Source organism: Euwallacea similis, chromosome 18 (genome assembly GCF_039881205.1).
Source record: "Euwallacea similis isolate ESF13 chromosome 18, ESF131.1, whole genome shotgun sequence".
Classification (NCBI taxonomy): Eukaryota; Metazoa; Arthropoda; class Insecta; order Coleoptera; family Curculionidae; genus Euwallacea; species Euwallacea similis.
Genome location: NC_089626.1, coordinates 612,395 through 631,868, shown reverse-complemented (window position 1 = coordinate 631,868; position 19,474 = coordinate 612,395). Strand labels below are relative to the sequence as shown.

The 19,474-nt window shown below is 40.6% G+C and overlaps 2 protein-coding genes across 2 annotated transcripts; one reads left to right on the top strand and one right to left on the bottom strand.

Moving 5' to 3' along the window:
• Positions 1–2,097: 2,097 nt before the first annotated feature.
• Positions 2,098–8,372, top strand: LOC136414864 (vitellogenin-like). Its single transcript, XM_066399092.1, has 7 exons — positions 2,098–2,225; positions 2,634–4,609; positions 4,675–4,871; positions 4,934–5,236; positions 5,292–5,461; positions 5,521–7,212; positions 7,272–8,372. The coding sequence occupies exons 1-7, from the start codon at positions 2,195–2,197 to the stop codon at positions 8,270–8,272; spliced, it is 5,370 nt and encodes a 1,789-aa protein (XP_066255189.1). The 5' UTR covers positions 2,098–2,194; the 3' UTR covers positions 8,273–8,372.
• A 4,269-nt stretch (positions 8,373–12,641) lies between these two features.
• Positions 12,642–19,250, bottom strand: LOC136414889 (growth/differentiation factor 8-like). The gene is given in 6 exon segments (XM_066399166.1): positions 12,642–13,025; positions 13,570–13,783; positions 13,842–14,025; positions 14,492–14,725; positions 18,630–19,031; positions 19,034–19,250. Coding segments are annotated over 6 exon segments (1,266 nt in total). The 5' UTR covers positions 19,101–19,250; the 3' UTR covers positions 12,642–12,860.
• Between the last annotated feature and the right edge of the window lie 224 nt (positions 19,251–19,474).

The following is a 19,474-nucleotide window of genomic DNA, read 5'->3' as shown; positions in this document are numbered from 1 at the left end:
GAAGGCAAATACATCAATTCACGTTACCTGGATAGTTTAAGATTAAATTTAAAGAATTCGGAAAATTGTAAATTAAGGAAAAAACAGGATAGTAAAGATTAAATTGCATTGATTACCTTGAACTGAACGATATGAATTTATCTGCTTTTTTGCTCATTAAATAAAATTATCTTCAGGAGTAAAGTCGTAATAATTAGAATAATATCCGGTCTTATGCCAATTATATATTTCTCCACACTGCAAAATTTTATCAATTGCAATTTGCCAATATCACCAATACTTCCTCCACGTGCTGATCGAAAATTTACTAACGATTCATGTTTTTCAATAGATCATAATTTTTCTACAACGTAACTTCTGTATGTAGGCTTACATAACCAAATAGGTATTTTACTGCTGATTACTATACAACTACTATACCAGAACTATATAAGAACTCGTTAATTAAGCTATTTGTTCTCCGCTATCAAACATCTACTAATTGGATAACAGCTCAGAAATTTATTAAGGATACATATGCGTTTGATATTTTAACTTCCTACTTAGAGTTTTTTAATAATCACCTATGAGTTAGCATATAAGGCAGATGTACTGGTCATAGGGGCAAAGCTTTATATTGGTTTTATTACTGTGGCTCTAGGCGTTAATGCCATTTTCACCCCTTAAAGTTAAGCTGAGCTTAAATGGCCAATCTGAATAAATAGCTGTGGCAAACAATTATTTTACATATCTGATTATAGTTGCTTTTTAAAGTCTATTTTTTGCTAACCTTTTAAGGCTACATAAGACCTCAATATTACCATATAACCACCAACAGAGCTTGAATTACGAATGTCTCATTATTCTCTTGAACTTGAAAACCTTGCAAATAATTCTGAACATAAGGTTAATAATTTTTATAATATTTATTGATTTTTTTATTGATTAGGGTGTCCAATCAATTTTAATTTTGGGTCTAGTTGCTTGGTTAGATCCGACATAGAAACAAATCGGTCTTATCATTGGGAATATAAACTATAAAATAGCAATGTTTAGATGGGCATTTTAATGAATGAAATATTGTTTTGCAGTTTTGCAATACTTTATCTGTATTTATTTAATAGGTTTCGTGATTATCCGGACTCGTGTAGTATTTTTTTTTTTGAAAAAAGGAACCAAAATTTTAGAAATTGTCATTTACCTACCTACCTTGGTATACCTACTGGTGATAAAATTCTGAGCTTCTTCGGAGACTAATAAAAGTCCGCCCTTTGAAGTTTTGTAATAAAATCCTCAGTTAAACTTTCTTATGAAACGCATCGCATAGCAAAAACTAGAGGCTGCCCATAGGGCCTAGATTTTGGTCTGGATTGCACTCAAATGAATGTCTCGTTAGAACCATCAGAAATGAGCGAATACTAAAAAAAATTCTTTAGAACAGTGGTTTCTAGACTGTGCGCCGCTGAGCCCTGGGTTGCCCCGACGCCCTCAGCGAGACGCCACGGCATATTAATTCAATTATGAAATGAATTGTAAATAGTCAATGAATGAATGTTTTATCAATAATGTAAGGTTGCGCGTGAAATTATTAAATGAGAGAAAGTGCCCCGAGTCGAAAAAGTTTGGGAACTACTGCTAAAATATATACAGGGTCGTTCAAACTCGACGCCCCATTCATTTTATGAGAAAATGGTTGGGTATAATAAAAATATTTTTAAATTTGGGATTGCTGGATTTTCTTTCACAACTTGAGGCTTAGAAGCCAGGCACTAACTATATTGACGAGGTCGGCTAAAGAACAATCAATTAGAAAAAAATGAGTTTTTAGCAACCTAAAATTCCCAATTTCTTTTCAACTATTAAAAACGAATGGCAATTTTCTTATTTATATAGATATCTTTGAAATTCGAGGATACCCTGTATACAGGTACAATTGATGCATCCGTGCACACAGGTGCTATCTGGATTCAGGAGGTAACTCTTATTCTCGAATTTTGTGGGAAATGTAAAAATTAAATCAAAGAAACTCGCATTATTTAATACTGAGAGATAAAGATTTCGCATAATAAAAAGCGATAAGCAAAGTTCATTCATGACTTCTTAGCTGGATATATGAGTATATCTTCGCAAATTCAGCTAAATTTTCATATAAATACAAGTTGGTTCTTGGTAACATCACATTCTGCGGCTGGTGTTAACATACATCATATTAGCAATGTGGTCTCAACTGGCCTTGTGTTTAGTTGGTAAGTAGCCTTTTTTTCAACATTTGTTTTTGAATAATCTCAATTTGATTTTTGTGAATTTTTTCTTTTTTTTGTGATATTTATTCTCGCTTCATCAATCATTACCCTCTGCATACCTTAAACTGTGCTGTATAAAATTGTAGTTATTAAATGGGAGGCCTTCACCCGTTTTATGCCTATCTTCAAGAGTTTCTTAAATAATGAAATGTAAAATTTTCCATTTTTATAATTTAGGACTCTATGATTTGCAAACTATTTGATATAGAGCACGAGCTCCTAGTCCCCTAAGTCTTGAAAAATGAATTACTCAAAATTGCCCCCAGAACACCAGTACCGATTATCCCATATTACATAAATGGCGGTTGTCTGACCAACTGCTTCTACAATCTCTGGCTTTTTCTGTTCCAGTGGGGCTTGCCTACGCCTCTGCTTCCCCAGCATGGAAAGAAAGTACCGAATACGAATATATAGTTAATGGACGCACTCTCAGCAGCCTTCATGAAGCCTCTGACCAGTATTCCGGAATTATCTTAAAAGCCAAGTTACAAGTTCTGCTTCGTCCTGACGGAAAATTGCAAGGAAAAATAGTTAACCCCCAATATGCTCAAATCCAGAGTGAATTACCTGGTGGTTGGAAATCTGAAATCCCCGAAGAACAGTTGGCTTACAAACAGCTGCCAATTAAGCAATCTCCATTCCTCATGGAACTGAAAGACAACTTAATTAAGTCGCTGACTGTAGAGAAAGATATTACCAACTGGGAAGCTAACATCATCAAGAGTATTGTGAGCCAGTTCCAGATTGACTTGCAAGGAAAGAACATCATCCCCAGCCCTGTGAACAACGTGCCAGAAAACAACAAACTTGACCGCGTCTTCCAAACCATGGAAGAAACTGTGACAGGTGAAACTGAAACTCTCTACGACGTTCACAATTTGCCCGAATACTTGCTTCAAAGCCAACCCTGGTTGGTTCCCCAAAACAACCTGAAGGGTAACGGTCAAGGAATCATCGAAGTCACCAAGTTCAAAAACTTCACTAATGCTGAAAGCAGGCCCTCGTATCACTATGGATTTGGACATATTGAGGAATCTGAACCATCCTCCAACAAAATGGGAGAATTCTTCATCAGGGAATCTAACTCCCGTATCATTCTCACCGGAGACCTTTCCAGCTATTCCGTCCAAAACTCCTACACTATCAATAAGATTATGGTCAACCCTATTATTAAAAACAAGCAAATGGGATCCGTCGTCAGTATGGTGAATGTTACACTGAATGCTGTTAAAGCCGGTCAACAACCCGAAAAATTGTCTAACCCCACTGACATTGGAAACTTGGTGTACACTTACGAAACTCCCTTTTCTGCCAGCAACAAGGTCCACCAGAAATTACAAAGCCGTCGAGTCAATGACTACAGCTCGAGGAATTCTCAAGAGCATCAACGATCAAACAGATTCATCAGGTCCACTTTCATAGACTCGGAAGAATTACTCCAGGAACAACATAAGCCTCAGCTGTCCAGAGCCCCCGACTCTCCCCTTCTTCCATACATGGTAGGATACCACGGAAAATCAATTAAAGAAAGTAGCGACTTCGACCTCAAAGGAAACGTGGAAAAGCTCGCCAAAGAAATCAGCAGCGAAATGCAAGATCCCGAGAAGATTCTGTCCGAGTCAAGTTTGGACAAATACACCATCTTGAATACCCTTGTTCGCCTGATGAATGAAGATGAGATTAAGTCCGTTGCCGAAGAGCTGTACTCTCAAAACCAAGAGAGCCAAGGACACTTGACTTGGATCGTCTTCCGCGATTGCGTAGCTGAAGCCGGTACCGGACCAGCCTTCATAAACATCAAGCAATGGATACAATCCAAGAAAATCGAGAAGAGGGAAGCTAGCGAAATTATTTGTACCATGACCAATGCCGTTCGGGTCCCCACCGAAGACTACATGAAGAAATTGTTCGAGTTGGTGACGAGTTCTGAAGTCAAGAACCAAGAGATCTTGAACGAAACTGCAATTCTGTGCTACACCGACTTGGTGTACAAAGTTTACGTTAATGCAAACGAATCTCACAACCAATACCCAGTCCACGCTTTTGGATCTTTCAACACTAAGGAGGGAAGAGAATACGTTAAATCCACTGTATTGCCATATTTGTCACAAGAACTGGAAAATGCTGTGAAGCAGGGTGACGCCACCAAAATCCATGTCTACACACGCGCTGTTGGAAACATTGGAAACAGGGAGGTTCTTAAAGTGTTCGAAGATTACTTGGAAGGTCATAAATCCGTTTCCCAATTCCAAAGGTTATGGATGGTTATCTGCCTGGACAGACTCGCCTCTTGTTACCCTAGTGTTGCCCGCTCTGTGTTCTACAAGGTAAGCAGGCAGATTCAAGAAGAAGTTGAAATTCTATTTAAGACTGGTGGGATTTCTTGTTATAGATTTACCAAAACACCGCTGATCTTCCTGAAATCAGAGTAGCTGCTGTATACCAGTTGATGAAGACCAACCCACCAGTCGAAATCATGCAACGCATGGCTCAGTACACCAACACTGACGCTCAAGAACAAGTCAATGCCGCCGTTAAATCCGTTCTGGAATCTGCCAGCCGTCTTAGGTCAGCCGAATCAAGGAAGATGTAAGTTGCTCACAGAAGAAATTCAAAATCCAACGAACCAACTGATTGATATTTTATGACAGGAGGGAAGCTGCTCAGTCAGCCGTACCCCTCTTGACCAAGAAGCAGTACGGAGCTGACCAAAGCTACTTGCACCTTCATGACTACGTCGCCAAGGAAATGGAAGTCTACGTGAGACATCAATTAAGCGAATATGGAAGCCAAGACAGCAACATTCCTAAGATGCTCAGCTTTGACTTCAGAAACAAGATGCATGGAATAAGAATCCCACACTTCCGCTTCAAGTCTGTGATTTCCAGCGTTAGGGAACTCACCAACGTCTTATACCGCCAAACTGAAGAATTTCAGAAGGCTAGCGATCAAAGGTATTTTTGTAGATGTGTTTTGTGCCAGGTAACCGAAACGTGATTGTTCCGATAGATCTCAAGAGCAGCAAAATGATGGCACTTACTCAAGTGCCGCCATTGCCCAGTTGATGAAATACGAAGTTGAGAATCGAGAACAATTGGAGTACATTATCTTCGCTGAGATAGAGCACATGCAAAAACTCTGGACTTTCGACAACCAAACCATCGAGCGATTACCTGAATGTAAGCGAAATTGGTCATGTGAGTAAGAAAATGGGACGTTAAAAAATCCTTTCTTTCAGTTATTCGCCAACAAGAGGAACAGCTTAAGAGCGGCAAACAATTCAATTATGCCAAACTCAAGCAACTCAAAGAAATGGCCCTGTCGTTCCCTACTGAGATGGGTATTCCATTCCTGTACACTTACGATATGCCAGTGATAGTGCGATTGGAAGGAAAAGTTAAGGCCACTGCTACTCCCCAAGTCTCCCAGAAGGACAGAATCTACACACCTGAAAAGATTGTAGGAGATGTAGATACCTACATCACCATCAGTGGAAAAGTCCAGAGCCACTTGAGCTTTGTCACTCCATTTGACCATCAAATTTACATGGCCGGTTATGACAGAACCCTTCATACCCACGTTCCACTCAAGGCTCACGTCGACATTGATGTGAAGAACAAGGAGACTAAGATCGAGGTTGAAATCCAAGAGAAACACGAAGGAGCTCGTTTATTACACTTCTCCAGCACGCCTTATACCTCAAGGAGCGACGTCATGACAATCAGGCCAGTAGCCTTGAGGCCCAACACTCTCATCATCAAGGACCAAGAGAAACAACACACATTCTTTGATATCGAGTTTGGAAAGAAGCAAACCGGTTTGTCCTTCCGGGCATGGGGCCACCACCCCGTCCAAAGCTTCAACTTGGGTAGCTTGGCTGCAATGTGGCAATCCGAGAACTTCATTACTTTGTGGGACGAGCTGTGGGACAAAGCTGCCCTCACCCACACCGAAGCTAGTCTTAGGTTCAACCCCAGCCAATCGACCATGCGTAAAGTGACTTTCCGCATTAAACATAGTTACGAGTACAAGCAACAACCTGAAGTTCAGAAAGAGGAAGACTTCCTCAGCTTGAGTCAATTGGCAACTAAGCTTCAAAGCGATGAACCCCAGCAACGTCAACAGGAGTTGTTTAAACACGTTGGATCTGGAATTAAGAGCGCACGTTTGTACAGCACTGACATCTCGATGGAATGCGAAGGAGACGAGAAGGTGCAACACTTTTTGGGATATGCTGTTGCTAAGAGCAACGCTGGATCTTTGTCAAAGGCATTGATTTACTACAAAAACAAGAACCAGAACACGCAATCCGCTTTTGAGCTCAGAGCTGATGTCCCCAACACCAACGGATTAGATTTGACTCATTCCCTCGACACCGAACCGTTTGCCAAAATTACCTGTAAGATCCACCACGGTAAGGCCGATAACAAGGAAGCCAGGATATCTGCTGAAGTGAATATGACTAGGAGCAAAGCCCGCAAGCAATACCTGACCACTCAAGAGCCTTTGTACAGCGTCTGCAAAGAACAGATGCAAGAAGGCAACTTCCAACTTCCCGCCTGCCAGTACATGACCATCAGAGCTAATTACCTAGATGATATTAAATACAAAGTCCAGTACGAGAACCTCAACAAGCACTTCGTCGAATACGTCGACGATGCCTTCAAAGCAGCTTTTGTATATTACTTCCCAATGACTGAATTCGAAACTGTATCAGCTGAGGCCGACAACACCGTTAAAGGAAGCGTTCAGTTCCAACCTGAGGATTTGAGCCAAGTCAACGCCACATTTATTATTAAAGATGAACAGTATAAAATCTACAACCAATCCTGTGACAGCGAAATTGTTCGTGCTGTGTGGGTGCCACACCCTGTATTCCACATAGGTGCCAGGCTTTGGGGCTTTGCTAGGGGCCAGAAAAACTTCAGACGTAAGACTTGCTAAATGTCACATCGAGTTACGATTTAATTTGCGCCGTTTCTATTACAGCAACCTGCGTGATTGACCAAAACTTTGCTCAAACCTTCAGCAATAAGTCGTACCCCTTGTCTCTGGACAAGCAACAGTACACCGTGGTCATGCAATACATCCCTAAGGACGCCAGATGGAAGGGCAACGAACAGCAAACCGTGGAGAAGCAACTGAAGCAACAGCTCGAGAACTGTGTCATCCTGACCCGCCAATCATCTGAAAACCAAAAGGAAGTGATCATCTCTTTCAATCACGAAAAAACTATGGGCAAAACTGTAGAGATCCAGATGAAGCCCAATCAAGGGAAGTTCTCCGGATCGAGCCCTGCGGCCTCCGTTACAGTTGATGGCAAACAAGTTAAGTTTGACGACAAACAAACCGTCGACTTGTACGATGGATGTGTCGAAATTTACGCCCTACCCAACGGTGAAGTTAAAGTTGAATTCCAACATGCCTTCTACGTGATCTTCGACGGGAAACGATTCAAACTGACTGCCACTAGCGGAACACTCCGTGACTCAATCTACGGTCTTTGCGGTCGCTACAGCGAGGACCAACAGGAAGACTTCACCGTTCCCGCCAAGTGCATTATGAGGACTCCCGAAAAGTTCAGTGAGAACTTCCAGGTAGGTTCTCAAAGGGCTCGCCGTCAGCACCGTTCTGGAGAGTGGGGAAGCGAATGCGTACCTAAGATACTGCCCCTGTACGCCGATGTCATCTCCGACCTCGATGTTGGAAGGTCACAGTTATCCTTCCCAGGAACGTCACAGAGCGGAGTCAGGATGGCCACCCGCTACGTCGAGGAGAATGGGGAGATTTGCTTCAGCATTTACCCATTGCCTACCTGCAGAGGTTCAGCCTTCCAGACTTTCACCAAGAGCGTTCCAGTTCACTGCATTCAAACCACTAAGACTGCTTACGCCTTGAAATCGCAAGTCGATCAGCAAAGGTCTATTGATTTCAGTAGGAAATCTGAAACTAAGAAAGTAGACATGGACATTCCAGTGAAGTGCAACTGAACGATATCCAGTACAATGTATTTAAATTATGTTTAGTTCTATGACGAACATTCAGAAAATGTAAAAAAAATAACAAATAAATATTTTCTGTTTTGTGTAACTGTGTTCAATAATTTCGTTAGACTGAGAAACTCAAAAACCACATTACAGTGCATATGCAAGCAATCAGGGAATACCCGCTCACTACCTCAAATAGATCGTTCTTTTTCACGACCATTTCCAAAATGGGGCTGATATAGATGAGAATTGATCTAGATGGCAAAGCATTTTTTATTTTATCTCGACCAAATTCCCGTGATGCTTCTTTCAACATAGTCTCCTTTGAGATTGACACACTTTTCCTAGTGATGATCTATGACTTCTATACAATACAATCATAACAAGGAACTTCGAATGTTTCAAAATAGGCATCAACCTCGGACTCCACCTCTTCATTATTGGCAAATCTCTTTCCACCAAGCCATTTTTTCGAGTTTGGAAATAGAAAATAATCTGAGAGGGCTAAATCTGGCGCGTAGGGTGGGTGAGGAAAAAGTTCAAAACCAAGTTGATTGATTTTGTTCGTCGCGATGACGGAAGTGTGGATTGGTGCGTTTTCTTGGTGAAAAATCACTTTTTTTTTAGTCAAATGTGGCTGCAATAAATTTGTATAATATTCTTCATTTATTGTTTTTCCTTTAGGGAGATAGTCAATAAAGATGATCCCAAATTACTTATGCATCACCTTTCCCGCAGATGAAACGGTGTTCGCCTTCAAAGGAACCGATTCTCCCCGTTGAGTCTATTATTTTGACTGCTCTTTCATCTCAGGTTTGAAATAATTAACTCAAATTTCATTCATGTTCGGTCAAAATGCGATGCAGAGTAGTTTTTGAAATGCCTACCATGTCTGCTAACTTGCGCAATTTTAGCCGACGGTGTTCCAGTACAGTTTTGTGAATTTTCACCAGAATTTCTTGAGTGGACACCTCATTGGGCCGATCACTGCTGAGTTCGTCTTGGCCGCGTTTAAAGTCCCCCAACATTTTACAGTTGTTAATGGAAGACAAGATTCCCCCAGAGTAAAATCTAACTCCGCTTTAATGTTGAATGGACTAAGACCTTTCAAATGAAAGTATTGGATCATGTATCGATGGCCAATTTTTCCCATGTTCCCAAAATCTCTGAAGGCGTTCACTGGTCCAAAACAAACACAAACCAATAGCACCCTCAAGCTTTAGGCATAAGCTTTTTAAAGTTAGGTCTTTGTAATATAGGCAAATTTTTAACAAATCGCCATCTCTATGTCAAGTCGGGCACTTCTGGAACTATCCTCGTAAGTACCACAGGCACGTTTAATTTTAGTAAATGTTTAGCAAAAAGGAGCTAAAGACAGACAGTTCCCATTCCTGTGTTGCGATTAACACGATAAGAGTAAGCTGACATATTAATCCTTAAATTTCAATAGTGGCTTAGACCTATATTTATTAGTCGTTTAGGGACGTGTTCCGCATAACCAACGATAATGCCAGTTTCATGTTCCCTTAATTTTTTTACATGCCAATTTCCTATTTTTCCATTATTTCTATATAAAAGTTCCTAACCAGTCCTGGAAATACATAATTTTTGATATTCGTGTGTAACACTGAGCATCAGCAACCATGTGTTCCTTAAGACCGTTGCTTCTCATATTAACCCTCATCAGCTGCACAGTTGAGAAAATTGCAGACTTATTTGTAGACGACGATCTACCCAGTCAAATCCAGAGCTACCTGAAGAACGTACAGGTCCACAAACCGTACTCAGTTTGCAACGTTATAGTAGACTTGGAGGATGGACGATGCAGTGATATCATGAGCAACTACATAAAATTTACTAAGTGTAAGAAGATCATTGCCGATCGATTTGACTATCGTATTTTCTCCGATACTGAGTCGAGCCTTACTGTTGTAGCTATCAAGAGCTTAATTAAATTCAACATGAAGCTAAATGAACTAGTGCGTTCCATATACTTCACCAATAAGGGGAACTACAAGTTCGTAATGTGTTTTAACGTAGAAGACACTAACCAGCTTATAATCATGTCGAAACAAATTTGGAAGAATCGTTTATTAGACTTCGTGATGGTGCATTTTAATAGCAGTTTAATGGTGGCGAGTTACAATCCTTTCACAGAAAAGCTTCAGGAGTTCAACAACACGCTGAAAAAGACATTCCAGGAATTTCCCGATAAGTTGAGGAACATGAACGGTCACTCACTTAAGGTATTTGTCCTTAGCAAAATCATTTTTCCTTCAAGCTCCAACTACAACGACTACACCTACAACTTTAAAATATGTTTAAGGGATTACCTCAACGCTACCATTACCGGCGTAGTGATTGATAAGGACAGAAGCACGATAGATCAAATCCAACACAGAATAATGTATGAAGATGTGGAAATGTACCCGCTGCTGCAAGTCTTCACCGGGCGCTCGATATCAAAAGAAAACAAGGGACGAATCACGAGATTGTACCCTCAGACGATGAACAACTTGGTGGTGGTGGTACCCAAAGGCAAGCCGATTCCCAAATGGAAATACTTTTTGAAAATTTTCTGGACCCACATTTTCCCGGTTAATATTCTGTTTGGAGTGCTGATGTCAGTAGTGAATAAATACGTTTGGAAAGTCAAAAAACTGGACTACCTGAGCTTTGTGGCGGTGCAGCTCAGGAGTCCGGTGTGCCACTTCCTGAAGGAGAAATCCCCAATAAAGGCGTTTTGGTTCTTGGGTTGCGTCTTAAACGGAGCCCTATTGGACGTCTTTATCTTCCGGAATATAATCATCACGCATTACCAGGACGAAATTACAAGTTTAGAGAAACTTGGCAGAAGTTCCCTGAAGGTTTACAATGCTGACTGCCCGGTACCGCCTGGCTTCAATACCACGCTGGTGAACAAGACGGTGTGGCACATTAAGATCAAGAACAATGAGGAAAACGCCTTTGTTGGTTCCACGGACACTTTCGAGAGAATTGCCAAATGGCACGCGAACGAAAGGCGCCCGTTCCAGTACCAGATGCTTCAAGAGGTAGTGCAACCTGCCTTTGGTTCTTTCTACTGCAAGGCCAAGTCGCCATATTTGAAAAAGATCGACGCTTTGGCCTTGAGGGTTCGAGAATACGGAGCGTCCATCAGAGCATTTGCGAACTACAAGAGACTCTTGGTGGACGAGTCTGAGGCTATGCTGTTGTTCGAGAATTATTTTGCTGGCTTTGTGTTATGGATATCAGGGATGTGTTTGAGCGTGCTGGTTTTAGCAGCGGAAATATGCGTGAGACACGGGAAGTTGCGGTGACTGTAAAGGAAACTCCTCGGTGTTGTTACTAAAAAATAATTTAATGTAAAAAACCTATATTACACCTAAAAGGGTTCCTAGAAGTGCTTAAAATTATTTATCACAAGTCAATAGCATTAGAACACAATATGGCTAGTACCGTGTGTGTAATCGCACTAGAAATAAAGGATCGAAGTTTAAATATTACCCCGGATATGTAAACACTTCAGATAAATAATGTTGCAGCACATAAACATCAAAATTAACGTACAATAAGTACCGAAAGGCCAAACGAAAATAAATAAAATAAATAATAAAACTAAAGTGTTTACACTCTCTGCAAGCTCATAAATTACTTAGAAAAAATTACCTCCAACAAACTCATATTATAAGTACTTAAGGCATAAACTCTACTTTCAGACAATATCGATATAAAGGGTTCGCATATTTTCTTGGTAACGTGCTAAATTTGCTCAGATATCGCGCCCGCGCTGTGAAAGGAAAGTTGGAGATGAATTATACACAAGAATAATATTTCGAACGTTCAAAAGCTGGCAAAAGACAGTCTAAACGCAAACTTGAGATTGGTCCTGCCAATTCCGAAGTCTTTGCCTTTAGGCTGCCTGTGTATCAATTAGGTACCAATGGGCCTGCTGTATGCAGTAAATTTGAGCACGAGGGCTGAAAACCGAACAGCAGAATTATAATAATGCTTTCCTTCTGAAGTGCCCTTTGGATCTGTGCTTGTAAGTGTACGGGTACTTTAAATACACCACCACGATAAGACCCTTTTCCATCTTTCAACAACCTTTGGTATGATGGAGAAAGTGCAACGTTGCCAGTCACTATACATATCACCAGGGCCGGCCTTAACAAGTCTGGCGCCCTGGAGGAAATTTCTAATCAACCCCCTCCCCTCAGGAAAACCGTCGGCCAGGAACATCCGCCGCCCTTCCTGGTCTACCGTCCTGGGCCGTCGCCTGACCCCCCCCCCCCCCTAAGATCGGTACTGCATATCACTAAAAATACTGCTAAAAACATTTCCTAGATACCTATACAATATTCACCTCTCTTAATAATAATTGACTAAGTTGCTATTGCTCACATCTTTATTAAAATTCCCTAAGCTGCTACGAAATTCAAAGAAATAGACGGAAGTGAAGATTTTTTGAAAACAGAGAGCTGAAAATTTCAAGTCCAAACTAGAATTATTCCAAGAGTCGCCTGTGCATTCTTAATTGTTAAAAATCTATTATCGTCCATTATGTACAGAAATTAATTTTCCAAGCAGTCTACATACATCCGCACGTTTCCACGATCATATTCGACAGCAGTTTCGTCGTTAGCGTTTTATTGCCATCCATGTAAATTAAATGCAATGGCTGAAATTGGGTAGCCGCGCAGCACGGAGTTAGTTCAGGACGTGAGCCTTTTCGATTAGAACTCCCCATCATTTTCTGAAAAAAACAGGAAAATCTAATCAAAAAAATGTTGTGATTAATATTTTTGATATGCGCAGACGTCGGCCAAGTGGCTGGGCACGAGGCAAGTACAAGCGTGCGCACGCCGCGATTCCAGCGCGCAATTTTTAGCTCAGCTTGGGGGAGATTAAACGACGTGCAGGATGACCCAGAGGTGCAAAAATGCTACATCACTCTTTTACTGTTCAATAAATCGAGCTTTTTTAACGGAAGACCCACAAAATTATTATCTCTTTGCATTCCATGAGCGATTTTTAGAAATTTCTATGACGCAAACCCTACATCAATCTCCAACAGTTTTTGAGATAATAAGATGATGAGTTGAGTGAGATGGGCTAAAGAAAAGAAAGAGATAATAATGTTAAAATATTGAAGGCGTGCTGTAGTAATAATTAAGGCACCCTGCATGTAATTAAAAAGGATTATACCGCAGTGTATCGATACCCTCGCAAAATCAAAAAAAGCATTGGGGCGACTGCGTATCGCTGGACGCTCTATGTGCTACTTGCGCAAAACTTACCTGAATTATGCTGTTATGTTGACTAGCGCTGTTCATGATGGCTGTGGGCGTGGTGCAGGACCCTCGGCAGAAGTAGGCGTTGTAACCATCAGGTTTAATGATCCAGTCGCTCCATCCTATATCAGCAAAAGACACATAGAGACTTTCCCTGCAGCACTCATTGGGAGAATTTCTACAGTCAGTTGATCTTTTCGGTCGTCGATGAATTGGGGCTCTAAGATTAATATTAGTTATAAGCGCCAATGGTTGCGGCATTACATTTCGAAACTGACCGTCTTTGTTGCGAGTGCGTGTAAATAATCAAGAACGGCCTCAGATTCCCTGAGGACGACAGAGGAGATTGAGATTTGTCCAAGCCGCAGGTCTTGCAAATTACGTTGATGGCGTGAATGGGGGAATACTGGAAGTCCAGCCACTTCTTCACTACATAGCTAACGTCCACCTTCAGCCAACCCTCTGAAAAAGGCATATTGGTCACAAGTTGATACCAATGTTAGGCAGTCAAGAATTGGCCGCAATGGGAGAGGAAGGTAAGTACAGGGCCGGCCTTAGCAAGGCGTTCTGGATGAAATTTTTAATCACTGCCCCCTACCCCCAAGAAAAATCGCCGACCAGGAAAATCCTCCGCCCTGGGCCATCGCCCTTTCCCCGCCCCATAAGACTGGTACTGGGTAGGAGGGTGCTCGAGGTACGCCCAATATTTATTATTCACGCTCATATAGATTGATTACAAGCGCATAATGATCGTGTTATTGTTTAATATTACGACAAGGCCGGATGAAATGTTTTCTTGTCAATAACAATATTAAACATACATCTGTTAACTCCCCCATTTTTCTTGCGATATAAACGCAAAAACCTTGCGACATGGTCCCTTTAACTGTCCTGAGGGACTGAACTCCCCATGGTAAGGACAACTCACCACGTATGTTTGTATCTTGTATAGCCAGCGGATTCGTCTTTTGGAAGCTCTTGTTCGTGTCCCAATGGGCCACTTCATAAATTATGAAAGTTTGATTGTGTGGATCCATTACATCGGGCTTCTTGTGGAACCACAATTCCGCAGTGCTCACATCAGAACTGTGGATGTCATTGGGCATCTGGAACGGGAGACATGCCGAAGAATAGTCGATCTTCCGAAGGCAGCGCGCATCATCTGGAAAAAAATTAATTAATAAATCAATTGTGTAAATGATTGTGTAATCAGTCGCAGAAATGTTTATGCAAAAAATGCAGTAAAAATTCATAAAAATATTGAAGCTAAAGGTCGAATTCTATTCTGTAAACAAGCAATCGAAAATAGCGTAGTCACTACTACAACGTTATAGGATTATCTTCATGTTGACTCCTTCGGCCTCATATCGGTCCAAAGCATAAGACTGTAGATATGTACAGGATTTCCAGAGTTACAGTTGAGGCTTGAAATTACTTATGTTATTTACCTCTTTAACGTGGAAGTGAAAACCTAACTCTCTTACCGAACTCAAGACTCAAACCGGATCTTTCTATTGATAACCTCCTCAGTTGACTTACACATTTATCTAAATTGCTTTTTTTATTCTCTTTTAGAACAGATATTGTCAGTTTCAGTTCATCAATTCATTACTCTCTGTCAATTATTAGCTTTCTTAGGTACTTCAGTTCTTTACTCTCCTTCTCGCTTTATTATCTTCAATTCCTCCCTGTTTGATTTTATCTGGCCTACTTTCCCCCAATGTTTTTTTATTTTATTTTTTCCGTTTCTATTATCTTCTTCTCCAATTTGCAAAAAAATACGTAAATTGCTTCGGAGCACTGGCATAGCCTCATTTATTTTCATGGTTTAGCCCTTAGTTCTGAGGCTCTCCCCGTCCTTCCTTCACTCTCATCAAGCATGGCACTTATTAATAATTTCTCACTGCAGAGAGAAAGCGAAAAATCCGGGATAAATTACTTGTGGGACTCCAGGAAGGTGATGAATTTTTTAAATCATTTGAAGGGTTCTAAATATATTTTATGTGATACGGTGCCGGCCTCATTGGAAGGGGGGAGGTTGTTTGACGACCCAGGGCGGTGACTTTTTCTGGTCGGCAATTTTTCTTGGGGGCAGGGGGTCGGTGATTAAGAATTTCGCCCAGGGCGCCAGACTTGCTAAGGCCGGCCCTGATATAATATGCCCACGCTGTTCCCAAACTCAAAGATTATCGAGAATTTTACGTTAACAATAATAGATAAGGAATTATAATAACTACGGAATTTTAAAGAGGACAGAAGTAGGCAATAAAAATTTTACAAAATATAAATTTTGGAATTTAAATACCTAAAAGCCCAAGCAACGTACGTAAATGGGTGAATTTGCACGGATCTTCGTGATTTTGAACAAAGATAAACGCAAAACGAGTGCGTGAACAATCTGACTCCAACATCCCTCATCAACAGGACGTTGGAAAACAAAACAAGGTGGAACCATTACAACAATGGTATTTATGGTAGAAGAAAAAGAACGAACGACTCAAGAAGGACAATAGGACAATGCACCACAAAATAAAGAACAGAATCGGGCGGAATACGGCACATAATAGGGGTGCAATAGATCCTCGGCCTTTGAAAGAAAACGATAATTTGGACATGTAGAACTATAAACAGCAGAATTCTAACGCCTCCTCGACACGGAAGACTTATCCTCCAGGGACAGTTCCGGGTCGGAGAAGGTTCTTTCCACCAAAGGCTTTTAGTAGACGCGTGAATCCCACACTACCCAGAACCACTAGTCGGGTGTCTTTTCGAAGATTTTCCTCGTGAAAAAAGGACATAATGGGTAAAATGTTAATCTATTGTCAGCTCAATTTACTAAAAAGTTGCTTTTACCATGGTTACTTAAGGCGACCCAAAATTTAGGTACTAACATGCTGGTAGCTGCGCCTCAGCACAGAAGGAATATAAGACTTTGAAGTCCAATTGTCGTGGGTAGATAGCCTCATGCAAGTAAACATCAATTCCTTCTCAGATGTACTTTACACAGTTCCAGGAACTACTTTTATCATTAGAGAATTAGGATCGTTGAGATTTTATTGGGACCTATGACATTTTATAATGTAGCCTAGATATGAGCTATTTTATGTATAACCCTCTTATGTAAGATTTTAGCAAGATACGTTATCTGGCGACGAAACGAAAAATTACATTTTGTGATAATTTAAATCTTATTCAAGAATTTGACCTCATATGTTAATAAATCTGCGCATTTCTGTTCAAGTATCTTACATTGGTGACATACAGTCGCTTTCTAGTCCGACTTGAAGCCGTATGATTAAATGTCTTATGATAAACTCACTGTAATTACCGATGTTAAGAGTTCTCTGAGATTGCGTCCTTATCTGCGACATGAGCGAGCTTCATGCTACCGTTAATTAGATTACAAAAGAAGACGTTATCCCTCCCACACTTCTGATAATAGCGGAACTAACGCGCAATCTTCGCATAGTTAATTAGGTTTAATTATTGTTGTTAAGTTCCATCTAGCTAAACACAGGCAGAAAACGCACGAAAAACTACTGAAAAATCGCATTGAACCAAAAAGATTGTTTGCATTCACTTGCGCCCACATTGAGTTCATTGTCGCGTAGTATAATGCCCCTTTGTTGCGCCAGTAACTTTTGGACCTAAACGCGTATCAGAGACTGTAGCGCTAATGATGTGTATTTACGTGTCTTATTTAAAAATATCGAACCAAGATTATTATTGTTTTGCATAAATTAAAGATTATAAATATTTCAAAAATGCGTATATTTATAAAACAATTAACAATAAGAAAACTAATCGCATGCCAAGGCACAAAGCAAAACGTTTTTTTAAACTTGTCGCTCTCATTGAAGTCGCTCACCCTAATTTTCTTCAGTCGCGTACGAGCGCTCTATATGCGATTATGTAATATGTAAGAGCTAAATAAGGGTCTGCTGGCTCTATACTACTAGAGAACCACACTGATAGGGGTCTGGCTCTTAACTGGATTTGGGCCTCGACGAGGCAACTTTCTTGCCTGAAAGTAAGGAAAATATTGATTACATTTCGGAGCTACGCCATCATCATAGAAAACATGAGGTTCTACAATGAATGAAAATTTCAAGGGACGGGAGTTCGTGGCATTCAAATAAATCTGCGAAGAATTTTCCCCAAAGAGAAGGCAAAATGCCCCGTGGAAACGCGTTTAATCAAGTTCTACTGGAGTACAAATTCAGCGTCATTAACGTATAGTTAATTAATAGGCAATGATGGATCATCCGGAGTTTGTATGATCGCACGAGAAATTGTAATCTTGAGTTCCCAGGTCAACCACGTTCCAGAGCACAGATAGTGACAAAGCGGTTATTAATTTTTTTTCAAAAGGCGCCTTGAAGCACTCTGTAATCAGCGAATAAGAATATGAGGACACTGGTCAAAGTGCTGGTCCAGTACGCAACACGTGACCAAATTACTCCAAGTAGAGAGCCGTGATTCATTATGGAAAAGTAGAAAAAAACACACTGAAATTATCAGGACTGAAAAGGCCTTTAAGGTCGTGCATAATCAGGAGCATGTTGGAATCGTGAGATACGAGAGAGGACCGGTGAATCGTAAATCGAAATTAAAGATTTTTCTGCCTGAATCAAAATCTGGCAAAGAAGTGAAGTTACGTCTATTGCTGCAGGACAAGACATTTATCGCATTCGCCAGACGTCAAGAATTACTCCCCGCTTGCCTTTCAATCTCCTGGAAAACCAAATATTGCATACAGACGTATCATCAGCATCCACTACGAGCACACACTTCCTCAAAATTGCCTTTCCAAAAATAAATCGTTTAGAGGAATCGTGAATTTTAAGGGAGGCAAAACCATTGAACTTATCTCTTGCTGTAGTAAATTTTGTGATTATGTACCTCCTGAAAATCCTCATACATAAACATGACCATGAATTTTTTTTTCGTGATAACTCAAAGGGACATAAAGTGATAATCTGCGTCCACGAGTAAAAAATATCGCATCAATATCAAATATGAGCAATGAATCTGTGCGACTATGCGTGATCTTACTGCCATCTCACCTTCGTAGGGAAGCACTATAGCCTGAGTGGTTTTCCCGTAAAAACCATCTTCCAGGGAACTCCGGTAATCCATGTTATCATCGGAAAGCATGTTCTCATTCTCCCGGATGGGTTTCGGCAAGTCCTCGAGTTTAATCTGGGGTTTCTCCTTGAGCCGCAGCTTCTTGAGTATTTGGTTTTTGATATATTCGATTCTCAGAGCTGTAAGGTCCGCCTCACTTATCGTCCCGGCCGGATCACCGATCTCGCTATCGACACTGTTATCCAGAGGTTCCGAATCCGTAACCGTTCTAAAGTAGAACGAGGATGGAAATTTCAATCCTGAGACATGATCAACTGAATCACTTAGAACGATTATGACCACTAGCGTTAATACCACCCGATACATTATGGAAAAAAATTACGGATGATACACACGAACTTGTTTACAAAATGCTTTAAATTGATGCTGGGAATTTCTCTCTTAAACATAAACTTTACCCCACCATTTCTTTCTTAACATCTCGGGTTCTCATGATATATTTGAACCTTTAGCCTGACATATCTCTGTCGGAACTAGAGTAATATAGTGGTAAATTTTGATAATGCTAAGGAGAGTGCCACTACAGGGCACGTGCTAAAAGATAAACACATTTCTCGCTATGCGAAGGAAAATCAGTTTTTTGAGCAAAATTTCCTGTGGCGACTTAACATCTTTGATATTATGCTGTGTCCGTAACCGACTGATGAAAGAGTGACAAATGATTTCATACATTCTTTATGACGAAGAGCAGATAAGCGCTCTTCTCTGACACGTTATCACTTAAATAGTTCATGCCTATAATCATTAATCACGAACATGTGCT